Consider the following 19,388-nt stretch of genomic DNA (forward strand, 5'->3'; position numbering starts at 1 on the left):
TCCGTTCATTCAAACCACGAAACCATTATGAACCGGAGCGCTCGACAATTTTCTGAAGATATTATTAACATATTTGTTATATGGGTTATCTATCTCAGACGGTAAAGTTATTTTCTCCATGAGACAGAGCGAATATTTTACCGGAACTGCGCTCCGGTGTACTCTGGTCCATTTCGAACTCTGACTTCACATATTAAATAATATAAAAGAAACTCATCGATCTTCAATAATGACTTAAAATAATTAAAATGTTCAAGTTTATTAAAAACGTGGCTTTAGAACACCGTTGATTCAAAGCGGCTAAGTACCAGGAACCGAAATAATTGCCTGCGTTGCGTTTTAGCATCTGAGTGGCATGTGACGTGCATGCAATCCATGTCCACCTTTACAAAAAGTTTCATATATATTATACGAAACAGGCAATGTATAGAATAACAATCTTATATCCCTTTGTGCCTACAAAATTAACCTTCGCATGTTTGGGTACTATAGAAATATATTAATATAGGTATTTTTTTTGATTTTCTTTTGACTTTTACGCGTCGCCTAGAATTAATAACTATATTTTTACCATTGCCAATTGTATAGGTATATCTAGAAAAGAAAAATTATGGCGTGCGGGTTCAAACCCCATTAGTTAGGTAAAATTAACATTATTAATAAAATTAAGAGGTATTAAATTCTAATTGTTGTTAGTTTTATACTATACCAAAAAGAATTAGATTTAGCGACCCGGGCTTCGTCTTTCAGCTCCTTCAAATACGTTCTGTCAATTGTATTAGTATGTTATTACTTTTTAGATAACACAGGGTTGTGGCATATTCCCCTTTTATATTCCGCAATCCTTATCCAAACAAATTGATGCAAAAAATGTCCTATTGGTATTAAAATGGTTTTAAAATTATAAAATTATTTCGGGGAGCGGATAGATGCCTTTCTCTGTAGAGTGATCGCGTGGAAACAATGACAATATTGGCACACTTATAGTCGAGTAAATACATTTTTATATAGACGGCGTCTCACATTAATTGATGTGCTATATTATTATTTGCAACAGATCTATAATAACATTAATAACAATCTATTATAATGCCGTCCTTCGCAGTATGAGAGTACTAACAATTGGACTTACTATTTGGTTAGGTACTATTTAAAATGTATCTTACAGCACTACCACATAATTGTTTTGTAAAGAGTCAGAATTGCCCTCCGCTCGCGCCGGCTTTTCTATTTGTATACATTTTGAGGTGACGCATAAATACATACTTACCTACTGAAAGGAAAAGTGGCGCCACTTTTCTGGACTCACACGTATGTCAGCGTTTTTAGAGACGTTTGTGGCACTTCTAAAAAACGCCAATTTGTAAGGAGACATAATCTTGATTTAACTTATACCTATTCATCGAATGAGCTAAGATTTTTGTCGGACACTTTTTAGTCAAATACATACCTAGTTCCTTTTTAAAAATCTTATAGTCCCAACTCGTATATTCGCGAGTTCCGGGTGCTCTCGTCACTTACTAACATTTTTTTCATGAATAAAATTATGAAAATTGAACACATCGTCTTTTCGATGTAAAAATGTCGGCGACCACTGTAATAATCCTCTTTTTCCGAGTGTAAAATCGTTAAATCAGTGCGACTGTCAATATTATTGAAATGGCGATCAGTGAATTTGTATAATCCTTTAGTTCTTGTTTACTGCTACATATCAGACGAAGCAAACCAGATGTCAAAAATGTCAAAAACTTTGAAAAATGTAAGTAGAGGGAATTTATGACTTAACAAATATTCCATATTATTAAATTTGTATTTCATACAAAAATTTGAAACACTTCATTTGGTAAAAAACACAGCAAGTGGATTGCGAAGTTTGTTGGTTTAAATGTTCCATTTAGTAGGTATGTTTCGTATCTGTTAATTATGTATGATAAATAAAGATTCTACTTTCTCATTTTTGTATAGGTATTCACAGAATAAAAAATACTTTACTTTAAAAACTGATTTTAACTAATACTAGCTTTGTCGTACAATTATTGTGTACGATCAAAGGTCAATAGTAAGGTTTAGTTTTATTTTATTTTATTATAGTTTATTGTATAAGTAGGTACTTATAAGTTATTATAATATACTTATTTATTTTGACGGTGGATTTCTTAAAAAAATGTATTTTTAATTACATATTTGATTGATAATTAAAATGAATAATACACAAATTCTAAGATTTCATCATTTGACATTCAGCGTTAGATGAGGTTTTTTAAACGTTGTTAATCGGTAAAGCACATTGGGCGGAATCCGATGGATGCGATTTTGCGTCCCGCTCGGCACAAATATATATTTTTAATGTTTCTTTAAAGTTGAAATGTGTGTTTTTAATGTGTTCCGAATAAAATAATATGAATAATAATTAATTACTTAACTATCATATATGTCCACTAAGAATTAATAACAGTAGGAAAATAAAATCTATACCTTTTACAATCATCTGTCTGTAATTTCGAAATATTTACATTTTGTTCATCATTGTAACTCTTCCATGATACCCAAGCACAACATGGAGGTTTTGTTTAATTTCGCCTGTCTGACTGCTTGTTCCGCTACAACATAAAACTAACTACCAATATTTATGTTTTTTTTCACAGCTTGTTGATTAAACTTTTAATACAAAATTAGTAGGGTCGCATCTCGATGTTCCAAACGTTTCCAAAATTACGATAAAGCTTCTCGTAAATAACGCATTGCAACGTTTTTGATAGCGGCGTGTAATAACAACGATGTTATATCACACCATTGTCGATTTCGCGACCTTAGTCAGAGCTCATAATAAAACCTAATCATGTGTTATTAAAAAAAATCAGATAGCAGCGGTAGAATGGTGGAGTGAGGTGCAGGTAACGGGACGCTCGCCTAGGTCAACCCTTTTCTATTTCTTCATTCTGCATTTCTGTCTTTTTTATGTGTAAACATTTGCTGAGTAGAATTATTTTGTTATAATATACCTAACGATAAAATACAATATTTAATTATCGGTTATTTTATTTAGGTAGGCACCTTATTATAATATTTGAAAGGCTGTTGTCATATCTACACTTTATCATATATAATCAATGCACGAACCGCATTCGGTTTGCGGCCCGCCCGCTGTCAGGCCGCCCCCTGACATCTCTCGGGCGAAGTGCGAAGCTGCGAATGCAAATATCCCGAGACAGCTCACGAAGATTGTTTATGGATTAGTTGAGAAGTTGGAGCGGTTCTTGGGAATCGGCGCTGGAGATTTCTTGGTGCTCACGCGAGCGGCGGAAGTCGGGGCTGCTCGCCAGACACGACGCAGTGGCGCAGTGAAAAATAAACAATTAAATTTGACATAAAAATTAAACCCATGTTTTGCTTTATACAACCGCCAAATTAATGTAAAATGTTATACCTAAATAAATAATCCGACGGGAAAATACTATATAAGTTTAATTTATCCATGTCATTTTTCGATTGAACAATCGCTTTATTCGCTTATTTGACTTCCAGAAGTGTGCACCTTCACCGTTTTCTTAGTCAGCGTTGTGTTTTGCACCTATACACTAACTTAAATTGTGATCATCATCAGGCAGGGTCGATCCACCGATGGATACAGACCTTTTTTAACTTCTTCGAATCTTCTAGGCCTCTAGTTCTTTCGGCAAACTTCGCCAGTTCATCTATCCTCCAGTTATCCACTCTCCGAGTGACATGTCCAAGTCCATTGGCATTTCATCAGCTTAGCGACGTATGACCACGTTATGAACAACATGAAACTTTCCGTGCTATGTTGTGCTACTCCTATTTTATGGATTTTTTTTATGTTAACTGTCCATGTTTTACACGTATACGTTAGACCTGGTAGCATACATTGGTTGAACAGTGTACACTTTAGACACAATGTAGAAGTTTGGTTCTGCGAGCCATTTTGTCATACATGTTGTATGATATAGACGTAGTTGTTAACCCGCCTTTGATAAAGATGGTTTTTTATTTTGTCCTTAACACATTAATATTTAGGAAACCTACTTTGCGGCTTTAATTTGGTAGCTCCAGTATTTTATTTATATCCTGTTAAAAAGGGTGAAAACCCGAATCACCGAACTAAAGAAATTCACTAAACACCGATAACATCTACCACAAAACGAATAATAGAATAAGAAGTCGCAGTACCTATTCCTAGTGATGACGGTCCTCAGATGAAGAGAGTATGTACGAGTACATAGTATTGAGGTATTTTGCAACGATAAGAATGTCATCACAGAACGTAGAAAATTATTTTATAATATAAAACGTAAAACATTACAATATATTATATCAAAAATATAGGAATCCATATACCTACTAAAGGAAACGGATTTATTTTTAATTATCATTATTTTATTACATAATATACGCAGGTATTCGAAAAAAATATAGATGATAAATTGTACCGTTTCCGACTCGACTTGGGTGGGACATCCATAGCCTATTTTAATTAATTAATTTAAATTTATGAATATTTATTGTAAACAGCTAGGTACGTTACTGCAACTCTAAAGTAGAAAAATAAGCACTTGAAATAATATGCTTATATTTCGGTTGAGTTGTGATCTTTCATTTCGGGCGGATATGCTAGCGAATGTTGGACATTTCTGGACGCGAGGATGTGCGTGTTATGTTTTATGATGTGACATGACAGCCATTTTTAATAAGAAATAACTAATTTATTCGGTCTCATATTTAATGATATGCATTATGAAGTTTGTAAGTAAGTATGTTGAGCAAAATCCAATAAACAAATAATTGGTAACAATATAATAAGTGTTTGTTAAGTTTTATAAACGCCTCATAATTATTGTATCATTTAGTTAGAGTTTAGACAGTGACGAATTTAGGAAGTTGGAGACCTAAGGCGCTGACTGATTTGCGCCCTAAAAATAAAATAACCTCAATAAATTTCAACTAACAACATAGGTACTTAGTAAAAATATAAATATTGCTCCACTCTTCCACGAGCACTCCTCAAAGCAGTGGTTCTTAACCGATGCACCGCGGAGCACTGATGTACAGCTAGCTTGTTGCAAGTGCACCGCGAAAAAAATGATAAAAGCAGAAAAATCCGCGAAATAGTGAAAACCGAAAAATTCATTCGCTAAATTATGAAAGATCTAATGTGATTTAGATTTTTCCGAATCGATATGTTTAATTTGTAATAAAAAGTTATGTACGCATATTTTTCTTTGTTTTCTGACCATTTGATTTTGGTGCACCGCATTTTTTTCTTATGATCAAAAGTGCACCGTGACTTCGAAAAGGTTAAGAACCACTGCCATAAAGTCGTATAAACTCAGGCAAAGTACATTTAAGTGCATGGCGACCTTGGTTAACGGCTCCTGAGACATTTCCAGTCATAAAAAATGATGCTTCACGACAAACGTAGAATTCCATTGCATGTCCGATTAAGACCGGGTGTGGTGCGTGGCGGATGTGATTTGGTGAGGCCGTTAACTTCGATGTATCTCCTTCCTAGAATCACATCCTGTAACTAAAAATAATTATCATTAAAGGTGACACAATATCTACAAAAATATTAGGAGTGCTTTATTCAAATTTCTGCTAAATTCAAATATTATTAGAATACTTATTATGATATAAAACAACGATGACTGATATTTTAAAGATACACAATTTTCTTCCAAGTTTGATGATAAAATTCCTCCCACAGATGTATCAATAATGTTATCATGTATTTATCAATCCCTGTGAAACAAAATAATGTTGTATTATATTTTTTATATGTAATTTCTCTGCGAACTATTCTCGTAAAGTTGTGTGTGTCATGCATCGACTTAATCCATTTAAGATGTTTCACATGTGTGTTTAGTGCCTCAATTCATTTAACAGAGTAGTCAGTACTCCAGTAGAGCTACCGACTCCGTAAAGTTTATTTGGCGTGGCATATTGGAGTCATAAAAACTCGAAATCAGCTGTCATTATTGCTTTTAAGGCTTCGTGAGATCTGGGATTACGGTACGCTTATTTTATTGGAAGGATTAATCCTTTCTTCTGAGAAATATCGTACCTATTATCTAACTACTAGCTGAATGTAGATGGATTCTGCAGGAAAAAAAATTAAAGATACTTACAAAGTCAGTTTCCTCGGAAGTTTCCAAGTAGTCACTAGGGTTGTCCAATTTAGCTAGGAACGTCCCGGAAAAAAAGACTTTACCCTGGATCCTAGATGAATCTCAACGTTTCCTCAACTGTTTCTAAATATTTAAATTATTTGAACGAAACGTATTATGACCAGGTAAAATTAGAAAAAAAAGTAAATCTGACGATGAGAGTTAAACGGTCAAGAAAAAAATGTATTTTTGAAACGATTTCAAAAGGTGAGGTGAGGTACTGGTGAATTTGGGAGAAAACTAGTTTGTGGGCCGAATTTTCATTGTGGTCAAAAAACTTGACAGCTTCAAAGGGTTTTTTTAATGAATCACTAAAAAAGCTTGCACCTTGGATTCTGAACGGAGGAGAGCAATAAAAGTTTTCGAGCTGGATTCTGGGTAGAATTTCCATTTTGGGCAGAAAACCTGACAACTTTGAGACAGAGCGTTGGAGCAGAGCTCGGAGCAAGAGCACGAAGCAGTGGAGCAATGGGATTTTTCCCCGGAGCAGGAGCGGAGCCAGAGCACCGAAAATATGTAGCACTCCATTACTCCGGATGTTTTTTTATTATTAAATTTCGTCTTAAAATCCATGAAAATATTATAAATTTGACACTTAGCAACACTGGAATTATTTGAAATACGGCAACACTGTCAAGTGATAAATAACCTCACTTTTTTATAGAAATAGCAGATAACGAAAGACGATTTGCTGTCGGATATTGTTAAATATAATTATTAATGAAAATGACGAATAATATACTTACTTTACTTCAAAACTACTTATTTATTTTTTAACATTTATATACATAATAACTATTAAACCCGGAGCGGAGCAGACCCTGGAGCAAGAATTAAGTCCAGGAGCGGATCTGGAGCGGAGCAACTCAAAAAAGGGTCCACTCCAACCCTCTGCTTTGAGGGGATAATTTTTGGCAGGAAGAGCTAAAAAATGCCTGGGGCAAGGAACTCTCGATTACCAATATCAAGTGATTATATACGTGTCTCAGGAAAAATTTACAACTCTAGACGATGATGAATAATCTAAATGTTATTTATCTTCTTTTCCAGGCTGCGTAGTGAACATCTCGGAGGCGCTTGGTGCCCTAAACGTCAAGTGACAGCAGAAGCGAGTGAATGGCTGCAAGTAGACCTCGGCAGGGTGCACCTCATCACAGGAAGTGGTTCTCAGGGGCGGTTTGGCAATGGACAAGGCCAAGAATTCGCGGAGGCTTACATGCTGGAGTACTGGAGACCAAGACTTGGAAAATGGGTGCGATACAGGGACCTGAATGGAGAAGAGGTTAGTCATACATAGTTTTAAATAATTGTACGTCTTCTTCGTTTCTGTGTCTATGTTCGTTCTTTCTATGGTATATTATATATGAACACCACAGGGTCTTTTCATGAATCCTTGTTGTTCATTACGGAATTTTTCGAATAATTAATATGATCAGAGTGACTTTCAAATGCCATCAACATAAGACTTCTAACTATCATTCTAATTTAAATTAATGTTATATAATTACTAAATTTGGTTTTTAGATTACGTCCGTAATGCATAAAACTACTCCCAACGACCTCCTTATACATGTTTAGAAAAATTACACAATAATAATTAATAAGTATCTAGTTCAGACCATTATACATATTTGTCATATTAAAACGGTTTATGATAATTAACATTTAAATATTTACATACAAATTCCCGTATTCAGATGGAAATCATGTACAAACGCACTTACAAATAGACAAGTTGGCTATGTTTGCGGAAAAATGTCAACATTTTCATCGAAAGTATCGACGCGTAGTCTCGTAGATTATTGTTTTTTATTAAACCGCTCAGAATTTAACAGCAATATTTGGGGACTTGCATTATTAAGTTTCAAACGAGTATTCATGCACGAGTATTTTTTGTGGGTATAGTTTACAAATAAGTTTATAATACTGATCAAGTTCGCTTCAATCATTAAAACCAGGGCATCGAACCGAAACTGAACCGAAAACCGGGAAAAACTGTTAATTTTGTCGGAACGAAAACCGAAACCAAACCAAAGAAAATTATCGATTTTTTCGGTTCGGTACATGTACAAACACGTGCGTTAACATGATCATATTCCCCACTTCAGTTATCGTTCAGTTATCGTGATGCATCTCGACATCTATAATTAATTCTTATAATTTATAATAATATTATTTTAAAAAAAAAATACGGTTACGACCGTGCGATGCAGTAAACCATTGATTTCGGACCGTGGCTATCACGTACCATAAAATGTTATAAATTGTGGTCGAAAATATTTTTTTAATACAAATAAAACCATTTAAAAATTAATCAGTCCGGAATAAATTAAAACCGGAAAAACCGTTTTTTTTTCCGAACGAAAACCGGAACCGAACCGATATACAGTCGAACTTGGTTATTACGAGGAAGATGGAACCGACTGAATTTGCTCGTTATATCACATAATACGTATTTTTAAATGAGAGGTCACATAACACAAAAAGTCGCAATTCAAACAAAAATACACAATTAGAATTTTTAAAGAAGCATGGCATTCATAAACCACACAAGAAGTTGTTTATTATAATGAATGCTGGTAGGCACCTAGTGTCTTCACAAACCTTGGATTTTTTACATGCAATTTCTACCATATGCGTGTATACTTTTTCAATATATTGTCGGCGAAAACACCAATTAGGTAGGTACTTAGACACCTAACTAGTATCATAAACTTAATCCGATTCCGGCGGCATCCTATCCGGTCGGATTTTATTGCTTAGTGTCGAAATGTTTTTAAACAATCGACACATTTAACAGTTTTAAGAACTTTTTGACCATATTTTAGCTCGGTATAACCGATAAGTAGCTCGTTATAAAAGTGAATAAATGTATGGAGACAATCATAAACTAAAATGTCAACGAATGTTTCCTCGTTATATTCGAGATCTCGCTATGTCCGAGATCGTAATAACCGAGTTCGACTAACGGTTTGAAGCCCTGATTAAAACTTATTCAAACATAATTAAATTTAATTACCAACGCACTTTTATTTACATGTGTAAAAGCGTGTGACAAAACTTTATTTATCATAGGTACATAGCCATAAGTAGTATGGTCTCACCCTGTATCATGTTGTTACTAAATTATTCTGTTTTATCACCATTATTCTCAAAAACAAACCCATCAGAGGGCATTTTAAATCAAATTGTAATCATTTTCCGGGCTGAGCCTTTTTAATTACACTCTCATTATCATAATAGAGCGGCAGAAAAAGCGCGGTCGGTGTCAAAGCATTTTTTAATAAAGTTAAAAACGCTCTCTCTACGGCAATTCGTGTGACAATGAAACAGCCATTACAACCATGTAGGGGAGAGAACCGACCCAACATACGGGTTGGCCATTTTATTTTCATTTCTCTTTATCACGCCATCTTGTGGAAATCTCTCATGTTAGACAATTATTTCAACCTAATAAATTAGTATTTCATTAGCGGTAATGTAATATTTCAACTAATTGTACTTTACACTTACTCATAGTAAAGTGTGGGGAAAAAACAGTAGGTACCTATTGCCAACCGCACTATTGTCTTATTATGATGTGAAAATACGATAAAATGTGAAAAAATAACATTAAAACAAAATCCACTATAGTCAGGCCGCGTCACGAATCTGTTAATTTCGAGTGTAGTGCTAATTATTGCTGAAACCTACGTCGAATACAATATATGGTAAACTGTTAATAAAAATGATGTTTGTTTTATACACATTAATTCGGTGGTTTCCAAACTTAATATTACTACGCCTCCCTTTTAAAAAAAATCTAATCTTGGCGCCTCCCCCTATATTTCATTAAATAATACAAATAGCCTTTTAAATAGCCAAAAATGTACTACAACAAAGAAAAAAAACTTAAATAAGTATTAAAATAAACAAGATTTTACTAAGTACTTGTATTATATTCGTTTTTAAATTAATTTGTTTTTCATGCGTTGCATTTGCTTGTTTCTTAGCGCAAGGTGCTCTTTTTCTACTAAACGGGTTCGATATTTGGATTTCATTGCAGCTAATGCAGAAAATCCCGTTTCGTATAAAAATATGATGTTACGAATGGTATAGCAGCACCTACTTTACTTACAACTTACATTGCTTTTCCTGATAAAGTATTATATTATTTCTTCACTTCGGTTCAATCAAAATTGAATTAGGGTTTTTGTTTCAATGAATTATCGCATGATAATTCTATCATTTTTTTTCCTTTTCAATAGTAGTCAATCCAAATTCATCATCGTTCATTGACAAATGAATTCTATCATGGGCCCCACTTTGGCGGGCCCATCTACCTATCGCTGACGTTAAGGGCAGTGTGGTGCTCTAAAGTAGTGTTTCCTAAATTATACACGGGAGTTATCATTTAAGTACCTATAGCAATCATCATATGGGTATCACATCAAATTGCAATGCATAACTACATAATATTTAAAATATTTAATAGTCTTGAAACAAAGTAGCGCCGCAGGTGACTTTTTTAAAACTTTTAGATTAAATTTGTGATGTCTGTCATGCCCGGGCCCCAGGCTCTTTATAAACTATGCATTTGCAAACTGCAATCATGTGGCTGCATTTGTGTTAAACTTTTCGCGCCTCCCTTTGCAACACTCCGCGCCTCCCAGTTTGGAAATCGCTGCATTAATTAAACAAAATATCCAATCGAAAATCTTCATTTACTACAAATACGTAACCACCTTACATTTAAAAATAATCAATACTTAGCACTAACATCGTAACTTTATTATAGTCGAGTTTTCATCAAAACCAACCAATCACAAAAACGTCGCTAACCTCAAACGTTGAATTATTAACAACAATGACTGAATACACGTTTTAATTATTACCTACCTACCTAGTTACTGGCTCTTTTATTAAATTGTACCTAAACTAATGTCAATACCACAGAAAAGAATTCAAATAGACTATACCCCGATAAATTTTGAAGCAGGGGTTTGATTGTGTGAGTGTCCTACGAAAATGAAACACACATTATAGACGTGCAATAGTGTGTGTTGCAACCTTCAAATACAAGAATATTGAATGAGCACTTGTCAGAACGAAGGACAAGCTTAGAATGACGTATTCTTGACACGTGTTTAAGTTTACCCCATACCTATTCTTTCACAGTCGAGATCGGCTGCCTGTTACTCCACGTCCGTTAGGTATTCCCATTCCCATTATGTGTTCGCTGATTAAAGCCCTTTAAATAGTTTAAATCATTATATTGTCCATCACGGTCATCCGCGTCAATCAATTTTTCAAAAAAATTAACAAACAATCACGATGAAGTTGCACGTGAAATTAATTTAATTATTAATGATAATTATGCACGTTGATTTCGCTCCATATAAATTGTGTGCCATCATTTGAAATGCAATCATTTTAATGCGATTTTAATTTAAAACATTTGCAATTACGATTATAAATTTACGGACTTCCTCCATTTCAACGGATGGATTAGTGTCAATAATTTCCAGTACTTATATCAAATATTATAATATATTAATAACCAATGCTTTATTCGTATTAAATATTGAATTAATATTAATAGGTATTGTTATTTCAATACCCGGAATATATATATATATATTTTTTTATAAGTACTAAATTTCCTCGTAATAATTTTATAAAATAAATTCTCTATTGGTAAATTTCCGTTCAATGATATAAAAAATATTCACAGATATTAAACTATGTGTTTTCTTTAAGTTTGTTACATTTTAACTCTCGACTTGTCTAAACGTATTTAATACATTGAAAAAACTCTAAATAAATACAATATTAACAGAATCGTGTAGCGATTTTTTCGATTGTAAAATGTTTCTATTTGGGTATTTTGTAACTTTTTATAAATTACAATGAATTTTATTTTAATCAACAAGTAGGTACCTATATTAAAATATTTACCTACAGTTTTAATCAAAGAACAATATTTATGAGTACTATAAACGTATATCATAATATATATTAAAATCAGAAGGGGTAGGTATGTGAAAGTATAATATGTAAAATTGTTAGTCACACACTATTTCAATTTAAAATATATTTTTCTAGTATCGTTAATACTTAACTCTATTACTACACGAAGATAGTAGAATTTAAAAACAAATAATGTAGCATTTGCTTTCATTTCTTGTTTGTAGGTGGGCAAATTTTTAAGTTAATTTATAACTCTTTTAATAGTTAATAGTGACGTATGATGGTAATATTCCACTTTATGTAATATTAAATTCACTACGCACTAGCAAGTCACATAATCACATTTTCTCCCATAGGGAACAATACCGGATAATTAATAAATAAGTACGTTATATTTATTATATTCGTAAATTTAATAAGTAATAATAAAAAAAACAACTAAGTATATAAAAATTCAAAGCTATTATAATAATTGTACTGTAAATAATACATACTCAATACTATTTATTAATTATTTCTGATGATGCTATTTATTTACAGCATCTATGAACCGCACGCCACTAATGTGTAGACCTACTTATTGTGAATTGAAAATTAGCAGATCATTCAGAATTATTTTAAAAAAATATCCGTAGGTAATCTTTTTTCTCATAGTATGAACGGAATGTTTCCCAGTGCATGGAATGAAATTGGATTTGAATAATATGCATAATATACCTTGCACAGCTGCGTGTTCCGACAAACCACGTTTGTTCGGGTTATTAATAATAATCCATAATTGAAATTTTATTGTCGGCTGGGAAAGTAACACGTGCAACACAATCGTTTGCGAATCCATCAATACAAAATATTAATTCAATTATTCACATTCTGGATGAAAGGTTTCCCACTGCGCCAGACGTGGATTGCGGATTCAGAATAATTATTATTGTTGTTGGTGACATTGTGGATTGTCCGCCATTTTAATGGCAAACGCAACATTACATTGCGGCTATTCGTTATGCTATGGACTAATCTATCTTTCAGGCAGTGGCGTTAATTATAAGATGCGATTAATACTGCATTAAATTAATTAACTACAATGTACATTAATAATATATATCACTCATACAGCTATATTCTAACCAGTTAACTCCACAATATATTTTATCGACCAATTCTGTAAGTATACCAGACAGTTATCTAAATTATTGCAAGTTAACGCTTAAGGTTGTACCTCAGTTGAGGCACGGTCTAAAAAGATCGTGGCTAGGCGATGCACGGATTGCGGGTCGCGGTGCAAATGATGCATGCCGAACGAAATATAATTTGTCATATAAATCCAACATACGTCCATTTTATGTTCTGTATATTGTTCTATTAGTACAACCGTTTGTGCATATATGACGGGTGGTGGTGGGCACTTTAACGTGTTCTATTAGTAACAATAATAATGTATTCTTTGACATGTATTCTTTTTAAAGTAAATGGGTAACGTTTTTAGTCATCTTTACACGATTTAAGAATTAATACGCCCGTCGCCATCACGAAACAAAGTGACGTGTTTCCAGGTCGACGTTCTCTCTCAGAATGCGAGCGAGTCCAAAATTTCGTCGCGCGTATAGTTGAAAATTATTTGCCGTTTCACTGATGTATCACCTTAACACCTCCAGTCATGCGCAATACCACTTACATTTTTTTTCACTTTGGATTACTTAAAAAAATGTCATCGAGCTAAAATTATGTACTTATTCGCTATATCGAAGTAAGTAATTATTGTTGTATTATAATATATATTACATTGCATACATATTACTATACATTTTAAAAAGATACATTAACTTTGCAATTTGTTAAAAATATTTCATGTAATCAATGATACTTGACAGGATGTGGGCATGTAATACGAGTAATACGACCGAAGAAAAATCTCCATTACCCAAAATATAATTTCTTTATTTAGCACGGTTACCATTAAGAAACGGTACATTTGATAGTTCATATCTCGAGATAGTTAACTCTTGGAATGCGCCACAGTATTTTAATCACTATATTCGTTGATTTTAGATTTAAGTATCATGTTGAAATAAACCTGGTATCATATTAATATCTGGCGTATAATGTGCTCCCCAACCAAATAAATTTAGAAAGAAAACTTATTTTCCTGACATGCAAATAAATTTTCTTGATATATTTTGAACATATTCAAAATCGTGCAAGGTATGAATTTTGTGTTTCACATTTCCAAAGAAAAAATAAATTATAAAAAAAAATCTACTATGCACATTCGACCCGCACCGTCTGCCACGGCCAATTTAGTACACGATAAAATCTGTTTTTCTTTGTCGTTGATTAAATACACGTAACCTTTTTGTAATAGCCTATTACTACTGCACGCCACTGGTACTGGCGCATGTCGCGTGTAAATTAGCGTAAATATTATCATGTAGGAATAAAATTTACGTGCTCTAGTGAAGAAATCTTTCAACGAAATGCTCTGCATGAAATCATTGTATAATGCAAAAATGCAAGCAACCAACTAAATTCTTGCTAGTAAATAAATGAAAACTTGCATTGCTAATATATTCACGAATTCCAAATATCGCTTGGAAATGTGACATGAGGAAGAAGAAGATTATGAACCGATAGCTTTCACTGTACCTAGAGGGAATCATAATATTATCTTTTTAAATTTCATTTTAACATGTACTTATATGTTTTACCGCTCGCCGTGACATTGGCATTAAAATAAAATTCCGTGCACAAATTTCAAGTGTAACGCAAAATGTTACCAGCCGAGTGAGAGAGACCCACGGAGAATTAAATAATAAAATATTTCAAAAAATCTCATTAAACTGTCGGACAATCTATGTGAAGAAATGTTTGCGATCGCAGTATGACACCTCAAATTTTCTAAATCCAACAAAATTACAATATACCTTACAATGTATTCTGTATAACAATTGGTGAATTAACCACTGCTAAAACAGCGATTAAATCATTTATGTTTTTTATTATTCAATTATTATTTTAATTTATTTTGTACGATGTGTATACTTTTGTGCCATTACTAATTAAGAATATTGCAACTCTCATTGTATTTTTGACTTTTGTATTATCCATATTATATTAATGTTATTTCAATTAAACGTAACTTTGCATTATATGCATCTTGGTTCTAAAATGATAAAATTGTTAATAATGACGAATATAATATAACAATTAATTAATTGCCACAACGTATTGTACGTCAAAGTGTCAACGCACTGAGGAAGCGACCGTGTTGAACCTCTTTTAATGCCAGTCAAGTTGGGAACTCACAATGATGGATGATTGTCAGATTTCCCTCAGTCTATTTAGGAAGTGTCACGCTCCAGTACCAGGTGCCTGGCGGCCATTTCATTAATCGCAAAATGAGTAATTATTTTGGAAGTGTCAAATTTTAAGGAAATCCCTCCCAGATCCTTAGCACCTGGTGCCGTCTCTTACAGATTGACATCGCTTTCGTGTTATTGTTAATATACAATATCACCTCTGCTACAGGGATGATGGATGGTGAAATAGTGATTTCGGTATGACAGACAAATAGATTGTTATTCCCACATCATATTTGGCGTATTTAATAGGTACATTGTACTTATTAATTGGCTTCCGTTTCATAATATTCCATTTGAGTCGTTTTTTGTGACCAGGGTTTTGCCTTTTGGCATATTCGGGCAGTATGTGCACTGACCAAAAGGTAAATAAACACTGACAACAAATACAAATAATTCTAACTTATATAATAAATTAATACAATAAAGTAGGTAAAAACTTTATCACCCACCTATTAAGTAAACAAATTATGAATAGTTGAAGTGTTTGTAAAAAACCCCTATCACCAATAATACTATCAGTAAGCGAAGATACACATCGTCAAACCCTAATAATAGATCATTAAATAATGTATATAAATAAAATCATTAAATAATTTTTGAAGTTAACTAATGTGATATATCAATAATACCTTTCAGTCATTAAAAAACTATATTAAGTTTAGTTAAGTTAAAAGTTAACTAATATTATATTATACTCAGTTTGAATTTAGGCGTACGATAACTTTCATATAATTTAAGTTTTCCAAAAAATTAAACTGAAATGCTTTCCGTTCGCGTTCGGGACCTTAGGCAATGAGGTCCCATAAGGGTAGGCAGGTCGTGCATTACTTATGGGCGGTACATTATAAAAGGTTTCAAATGAAAAATCTAATAAAATCATTACAACATTTGAAAGCACTGTCGGCTTTATATCAAACCTACGATGCGGTCGCTTCGTTGGAAAGTAGGCAGCAACATCTTATTTTTTTTTATAAATCGAAATGGGGCCTCCAAACTTGTCAGAACTCCAGATCTCCACGTATCTAACTAAAACCACCGTTATTTTAGAGTATGTTTGTAAAAATGCTCTAATCCTAGGTGTGTATGTAAGTATTTTAAAGATTTTTGTTGTCAGCTGAATGCAGAACTATTCACTAACTCACAATTGAAATATTTTACAGAAGTGTTTTTTGGAACAGCCTACTTAAGTTATTTATTTCTTATATAAACAAATGTATACGTCATTTTATTCATCAACTATTCTACTAAAGATGTACTTATACATTTATTTATATAAATAATAAATAATAATTGAAGTAGATTGTTTTAAAGAACTCCCTTCTAAAAAAATCGAATGTAGAATCGTTCCACATTCAGCTGACGATTTGTTTGTTTAATATAGCCGACAATATGTATCTACCTACCTACTTAACAATTTTTGATACTATCTGAGACTAAAAATGAAAGAGGTGACATTCTTAATCGGCCTTAAGGGCGGCACTTCGAACGTCACTGACCTTAGGAAAACAAACAACTGAGGCTCCTGATTCCTAAAATAGTTATCAGTGACACACGGATTAATACCACAAAAAATGGCCAAGTTCTCATTTAGGTACACCTCGTATATAGGTATTGAAAAAAATACGTAGCTGAGTATCCAAGATCAAGCTCCGTGGTGAATACTGTTTTCCATTTACATTTCAAGTGGTTCCACAAAAAATAACATGGCAGATTTCTGGAAAACAAATCGTGTAAGAAAATTCTTTCGCACGAGTTGCTGTAGCTGCGATTGAACGAGAAGAAATGCATCGCTTGTTTTCAATTGGGGCACGTAGTTACCAAACAATCCGCACCACTAGATCAAACACTAAGAAATCCACTTTTTGTAGATAATTAGTTTATGTCTCGATATTTATTTTATTTTGAAGATCTTCAGTAATGATTGACGGGTTGTATCAACATTTCCAGAGAGCACCACCATTAATATATATGAATACTAAGAAGAATTATTTAAATTTTTGTATGAATATTTTTTGAACTAGTGTACTATGTAATCCTGGGTTTCCATGTTATATTCTTTCCGCGTAATCCATTCCGGGATATCTGGATTAGATATTAAATCACTTTTAATTATATTAAGCTATATAAAAACAAACATACAAACAAGGTAATAATACTTTCCACGTGTAAAAAAAATGTTAATTTCCAATCGCTCAACTAGTGTTTACTCTGAATCAAACAAAATTTTTCTGAACCAGGAATCGAACTGGGATGAACTGCTACTACTTTACCAACATATAAAAACTGATGATGATCATGTTTGGACTGATGAAGAGCTTCTTTGCATCTCGACACAAAATAGATTAATCAAGTAACTTCATTATTAGGTACATTATCAAAAAAATATTATGTTTGTTTAAATCCAAGTGTCACCGCTTGTGAACAATGTTCTGCACATGATAATCGAATAACATGTATTGACTATTCGTTAGATAACGAAATTCAACTTTATTACACGCATTTTCGTAATTTTAGAGAGTTGTTTATAAAAAAACAGCACACTAATTCAAAAGTGCAAACGTTACCGAAAGTAAGCACGTAGACATCGAACATTAACGTCATTCCATAACGGGTGTGTTTGGATATATCATCCGAAGACAAATAAACAGGATTTTTAATTAACTATTTCTTTTATTCAACGAATAATTCACAAGATTTAAGAATATATCATTCTGATTATTGAACATATATTATTTTGAAAAAAACACTTTCTGATAGAGTATATAATAACCAATAGAAAAAATCTTTTTTTGAAAAAAGTAAGTCACCCCGACGGAGGAACGCTGATGGGTAGGTATAGAAATTGACCAATAGTTAAAATTTGTTCGCTATTAGTATGTCACGCCGTAGCATAATGGCTTAATGCGACGGATGAGGCGTATACTCGGGAGATACAGGGTTCGATTCCCCGTCGGGGTGACTTACTTTTTTCAAAAAAAGATTTTTTCTATTGGTTATTATATACTCTATCAGAAAGTGTTTTTTTCAAAATAATATATGTTCAAACAGGATTTTGTTTGTGTCTCATCCACATTAGTCCGTTATATCGAGGTTCTACTGTAGTTCAACGAAAATATATCTGTTATGTAAAAATACAAAAATTGTAATTTATTTTGTTCTTCTCTGTATATTATGCTAATTACAATTCAATTTTAGTCATACATAATTTATATCGCCTAAAAATAATTTACAACTGATTCTGAAAATAAATTAGAATAATTACAAGATAAAAAGAACATTTTATGTACTTACCACGTTTTTAAATTTCCTGTTGAATCATATAAACTTGACAATTCTATGTATTAATAAATACTTTTTGTTGTACTTGATAGAAACACTGAATAAATATAGATTACTGAAATGTCATTTTGACATTTCATATTGATGTCCATAGTAACGCACGTATATATTAATAATTTAGTTGCTAGGACTGGACACACAAGAAAAAATGTGTACTGGACAAACAAGAATACGAGCTAATAAAAACGTGGTAAAAATCATATTACTTTTGCAATGTGTGATTTTGTACGCTCGAACTTTCGTAATCCTTCGGTAAGTAAATCATTGGTAGATACTTACTTCGGATTCAGTGCGGGCTTGTTCGAGTGTTTTGAGAAACAGTGGTTGGACAGAGAATAAAATGAGATTTGTAACTGTTTTTTTTTTTTTTGGAAAAAAGAAAACATTACTATGTATTGCTGTTTTGTTTACTCAATGCTATTGGGTATGTACTACATATTTATTTATTACTTGCACATTAAACGAAAACCAACCATTATACATAATCATTGTATAATATATTTTTAACTACTTTGTTATGACTTTGTAATTATTTGACAAAATAACATAACATTATCCCTCG

The 19,388-nt window shown here is 32.8% G+C and overlaps 1 protein-coding gene across 1 annotated transcript in view; it reads left to right on the top strand.

Moving 5' to 3' along the window:
* The window catches only part of LOC147079484 (discoidin domain-containing receptor 2-like), a 782,269-nt gene that overhangs the window by 675,806 nt on the left and 87,075 nt on the right, over nt 1-19,388 (top strand). The window contains exon 8 of the mRNA XM_085941474.1: nt 7,233-7,464. Coding sequence (XP_085797600.1) covers nt 7,233-7,464 — 232 coding nt within the window. The remainder of the gene's footprint in view (nt 1-7,232; nt 7,465-19,388) is intronic.

Source organism: Rhyacophila brunnea, unplaced genomic scaffold (assembly GCF_057557595.1).
Source record: "Rhyacophila brunnea isolate RB1 unplaced genomic scaffold, BYU_Rbru_1.0 scaffold_1, whole genome shotgun sequence".
NCBI classification, from domain to species: Eukaryota; Metazoa; Arthropoda; class Insecta; order Trichoptera; family Rhyacophilidae; genus Rhyacophila; species Rhyacophila brunnea.